Source organism: Propithecus coquereli, unplaced genomic scaffold, assembly GCF_000956105.1.
Source record: "Propithecus coquereli isolate 6110/MARCELLA unplaced genomic scaffold, Pcoq_1.0 Scaffold17, whole genome shotgun sequence".
NCBI lineage: Eukaryota > Metazoa > Chordata > Mammalia > Primates > Indriidae > Propithecus > Propithecus coquereli.
The window spans coordinates 7,671,411-7,676,867 of NW_012141635.1; the positions used below are offsets into that span (position 1 = coordinate 7,671,411).

The 5,457-nt window shown below is 36.6% G+C and overlaps 1 protein-coding gene across 2 annotated transcripts in view; it reads right to left on the reverse strand.

Moving 5' to 3' along the window:
* Positions 1-776: 776 nt before the first annotated feature.
* Positions 777-5,457, reverse strand: part of CDH2 (cadherin 2, type 1, N-cadherin (neuronal)) — a 247,101-nt gene continuing 242,420 nt past the window's right edge. The window contains exon 16 of one of the 2 annotated variants that reach the window (XM_012641770.1): positions 777-2,176. In XM_012641770.1, coding sequence (XP_012497224.1) covers positions 1,970-2,176 — 207 coding nt within the window. In that variant the 3' untranslated portion in view covers positions 777-1,969. The remainder of the gene's footprint in view (positions 2,177-5,457) is intronic. The other variant, XM_012641769.1, reaches the window with a different exon arrangement.

Here is a 5,457-nt window from a genome sequence, read left to right on the forward strand (position 1 = left end):
TGATATAAAATTACTTTCACGTTAAGCAAAAAAAATGAGAGTTAATTAGAGGAGGTATATTATATGTTTTCAAAGTATACAGTATAAGAGTGTATGGTGTGATGATGATTATGAAGCCGACAGACAAACACAAGTGAGAATTACTCAAGTCTTTTAAGATTCACTAATGAATCATAGGGAGATACAGCAAGAATTCTATAAAATTTAGCAAGAGTGTTTCCTTTTTTTGTCTTCTGCGACCATATCAAAAGCAAATGGTCAATTCATTGAATACAAACCAGTCAAACCAAAATGTGTTTCACTAAGCACATAAAACAATGGCTTCAACGAACTGCACGAAAATTCCAGGCGTCCACTGCAGTTTCCAGGTCCAGTCCTATAACCCATTTACTGAAGTTTTCCTTATGCTGGTGGCTCTAACGGGAAAGACTTGTTAGAGTCAGCATAACCATCTGTTTGAACAGAAACAAATTAAAACATAAATTATATTAAGAATTAACACCAAAGTTCAGTGAAGTTAAAAAGGACATGATTTTTATGTCACCACCGGTAGGTTCTATTCCTGGGTCACTTGATGTTCTTCTTCTATGATGATGATAAGATCCAAAATGATCCTCTCTGCTGCTCACTGTGCATGGTTGCCACGCTACCCATTTCAAATAGTGCAAGAACAAGTACATACTTTTGTACTGTTGTTCTCAACAAAACTCCAGTACTTGGAATTTTTGCAACATTCAAAGCAGCTCAAGTAGAAAAGAAAAAGTTCAAACCAGTCACCAGATCCAAAATTAGCATTTTATTCAGAACGCTGGGGTCAGAGGTGTATCATTTATATTCTGGTACACAATACAGAGGCAAAGCTGTTGTCAGAAGTCTCTCCAGTTTAAAAGCTTTTTTTTTTTTCATTTTTTTTTTAAAAACACACACTTAGTAGTGCCATCAGTGTCAGGCCACCCCTTTCTTTTCTTTTCTTTTTTTTTTTTTTTTGGTACAAATTATGTAAAACATTTGTGCTAAGAACTTTTCTCCCTCCCCAAACAAAAAAGAAAATAAAAAATAAAAAAATTAAAAAATTAAAAATTGAGTATTCTAACTACAGCTCAACAATTGAATCAAATGTCACTTTTTTCGTAAATACTTTATCCATAACGAAAGATATAAACATGCAAAAAACCTGAATCCATAGTCCAAATAATACATACACATGTTCTGAAGTTTCTGCACTCCTCCATAGACTATGCCAATAAAACATTATGTACACATACCATTTTTACAGTGAAGTGGAAAAAATACAGAAATAAAAAAGTGTACATGGATTAAGACCAAAATGTGTCTAACATTCTAGTTTATGAAAAAATTCATTTTTGCTACAAATTGGTGATATGAAAACTCCCTTTATTTGCAACCAGCTGCGTAAGTTTTAAGATTTTAGTGAAAAAAAAGAAAAACAAAACTAAAGTCTAAAACTAGAAGTAATGTACATTTTCCAATCTCATGGTCTCATCCCTCAAGACAATAAAATTGCTCCATGAGTTTTTTTTTTTTTGTTTAATTCTGTATTTTAATAAAAGCAAATGCAATGTAACAAAAGCATGTTGAAGCATATCATGGTTTAACTTACTGCTCCCACCACAAAATATTTTGTCTTTTACTTATCGTTTCAGAAATCAGTACCATTAAAGCCTTAAACATAAAACTAATTCCAATCTGAAAAAGGTACAAAAAGGCACATAAAATCCCAGTGCTTCTGTACTGTAAAATTCAAGTGTAACTGAGCTCAGTGTTTTTCCAAACAGTATTGGATCACTGATATTCCCTCTGAGCCCAAATTGGTTTGCAGCCTATGCCAAAGCCTCCAGCAAGCACTGTGCTAGTAGACTACAAAGTTAAAGCCTAGCTTCTGTATGCTTTTTGGGAATATCAGTTGATATTGTTTGTACTTGTCCAAAAACCAAGTTCACCCTGAAGTTCAGTCATCACCTCCACCATACATGTCAGCGAGTTTCTTGAACCGCGGCCCCCAGTCGTTCAGGTAATCATAGTCCTGCTCGCCACCACTACTTGAGGAATTAAGGGAGCTCAAGGACCCAGCAGTGGAGCCACTGCCTTCATAGTCAAAGACTAAGAGGGAGTCATATGGCGGAGCTGTAGGATCATTGTCAGCAGCTTTAAGGCCCTACAATTTAGAAACACAAAGAAAGAAAGAATTAAGAGAGGGTCACAATTTGCAAAACCACAGGCAGGTCCCAGTGATTCCACGGGATCAAATAAACACTTGTTTGTAAATTTCCATTTACGGACCATAAAATTTTCAACACATAGAAACTGGGGTTATCACTATTTGAAAGTTAGACAAAAACTAACTTATGTCTTTCCTCTGTGAAGAAAAGACCCTAAGGAGCCAAGAAGGCCAAGACTTATGAAGGTAGGATATGTTGGAGAGTATGTTTGACAGGTAGCAGAAATGAATGGCCTACTGCTTGAGGCAGGGAAGAAAGGATCTTAAATAACATAGCATATAGAACAAGACTGCTGGATTTTTAAAAAATATCTCATTGAAATACAAGCTAAGTTATATCATGGTAATGAGTATAAAATCGATTCATTCATTCATTCAACATTTATGGAATACCTACTCCTCTTACCAGGAAGTCTGAAAAATGCAACTGTACAATAGTCCATTGCACAAGAGCAATTTTGAATGAGTAATTTACTGGTGGAATAGGTTACATGAAACAATACAGAAGGCTATGAAATCATGTGGTACATGGACCCTAATCAAAGTCAGGGTCAGGAGGTTTTGACAATTAACAGGCTGAACAGGAATCACAGGTAAGGCAAAGAGCGGGGTGTACAAATGAGTACCATATGCTACTTGCCCCTTTACAAGGTTACAATCTAGCATAACAGGCATTACTCTACCATGAAGCATATGATAAGTAAGCAACGAAACTATGAAGTGTAGGCAAAAATCATCAGGATGCTGCAAAAAATTCAGACTAGTATCAAGAGCTAGAAGTTCAAAGAGGAAGTAGCATTGTACATAACCTAATTTTGGAAGGATATCAAAGGAAGAATGAAGACAGGCCAGATGTGATTACTATGTAAAGAAAGGTGCTCATTAAATCAATTGTTATTAGCACAACATAAAAATGTGGAATTAATTGATAAATTGTGAACTGGTATTATTCTTTAAATAGCTTCCAAAAAGACTACAAAAGTCATAATCCAATATCTGTACATTGTATAAATATTAGAGAGGAGAGGAATCTTTTCAATCTACATTAACATGCATTATTGACCTCTTAAAAATAATTTTAAAAATACAAAACAAGGAAATAATTACCATCTATATTCTTTTTTTTTAATTTCAGCATATTACAGGGGTATAAATGTTTAGGTTACATATATTGTCTTTGCCCCGCCCGAATAAGAGCTTCAGGCATGTCCATCCCCTAAGCGGTGCACACTGCACCCATTAGGTGTGAATATACCCATCCCCTCCTCCCCTCCTACCTGCCCGACACCTGATGAATGTTACTGTATATATGTTCTTAACTCTTGCAAACAGGTGCTTTTTAATATACAATTCAAGTATCTGCAGCTAGTTCATAACTATGCTCTGCAAAACTTTTAAGGATTTATGTCCTTTTGGAATTTTTTTCCTAGTTTTTTCCCAATTCCATTCTAGTACTCCAAGAAATACCAACATTAGTACTACAAACAATCACTCTCTTTTCCCACAATTCTGCTTTTCAAATGCTGGTGGGCCCATGGTGGCCTCACTCATCCAAGATGTGTCACAGACTGCCCTACTTGAGAGATCAACGCTTCCAAGCCACATGTACAGGGCTGTCCAGAAAGTATCCAGCCATAAATGCCTCCGTTTTGCACATTATGATGGCTGGATACTTTCCGGACAGCCTTTGTATTTCATGAGCATGTATACGTGGTTTTTCATGAGCATGTGCTCTTCTATTCTTTCAAGTTTACAGAGGAGGCATAGAGGTAACAAGCACGGAAATTAAGGTCAGAGCGAGTATGGTGTAGTGGATTAGGGATCCAATCGTAAGCTGACATCTCAGGTCTCTCCGGCACTACCTGTGGGACCTTAATGCTTCCACATTTCCAACTGTAATTATAGTAATAAGATTATTATAAAGACCAGACGAGGTAAAGGGACCCAAGGGGCTCACCACAGTGTCTGGTACACGCAGAGCTCAATGAATACTAGTACTTTAAAAAATTTAAGTTTTAGAGAAAAATTTCCTGCCTGGGATTTGAAAATTTGTTTTAAAAAAACTAAAGATATAATATTTTAAGAAACAAAATAGCAGGTGCTTGACTTGGATCAAAAACCAGAGAGAAAAAGTACACATGACCAGCTTTCCCATCTCCATGTATCTCTTACCAACAATCCTAACCATCAAATTAAGTATCACTTTTCCCCAAGTCATGTAATACTATTTATAGCCCTGAAAAGCCTGTGCAAAATAAAATGAAGCAAGTCTTCAGCAAAGTACTTCAATATATTTACATAAAACATAAATAACTTCAGATAGGATTTTCTTTAGCTTATTTTTAGAATAAGCTATAAGGCAATCCTGTTAAAATTGAGAAACCTACAATTTGTCAAACTTCATAATTCCCTTCTGTGGTAGATTGTGTTACTGTCCTCAGTGATTCACTCCTCTTTTTGCGTAGGCGGATCACACACCCACACTACCACAGTGTCTCTCTGGAGTCAGAGTTTACGTCCCGAACCCCACTGCCAGGCCTGCCTTTGTGACTGGCTTCGGCCAATGCAGTGTGAGTAGCTGTGAAGAGTAGCTTCTTTCAGAGCTCTATCTAATGTGTTTCCATCGTTCCTTTTCCTTTCCCCCTCTGCCAGGAGAATGGCCTCCCTCAGGTGGGAATTTTATTTCTCCATGGATCCTGAGATGAAGAGGACATGTGGATAAGGAACTGAGCCACTGATGGACTACAGTTGACTTGTAACTTGAGCAACAAGTAAACCTTTGTTAGTGTAAGCCAACGATACTTCGGAGTTGTCAGTTACTGCATGTGATAACCTTAGCTAGCAAAAGCCAAAGAATGCACCTTCATTCATTTTGTTTTTACATTTATTTATTCAATTCAAGACATATTTCTTGACTATCTATTGTTGTAATGTATTCTGGTTAATGGTAGAGATACAACTATTAATGATCCAATGCCTGCCCTTGTTGAGCTTATAATCACATATTAGCACACACCCCTCTTCTCTTTTCCCTACAATATCCAGCCATTGCAAATTTAAGCAACAGGTGATTCCGTTAGTTCAGCACTATATAACTAGGGCCATACAAGAACTGGACTCAACCATCAATACATGAGTGGATTAATAAAATGTGGTATATGTATACCATGGAGTACTATTCAGCTTTAAGAAACAATGGTGATATAGCACCTCTTGTA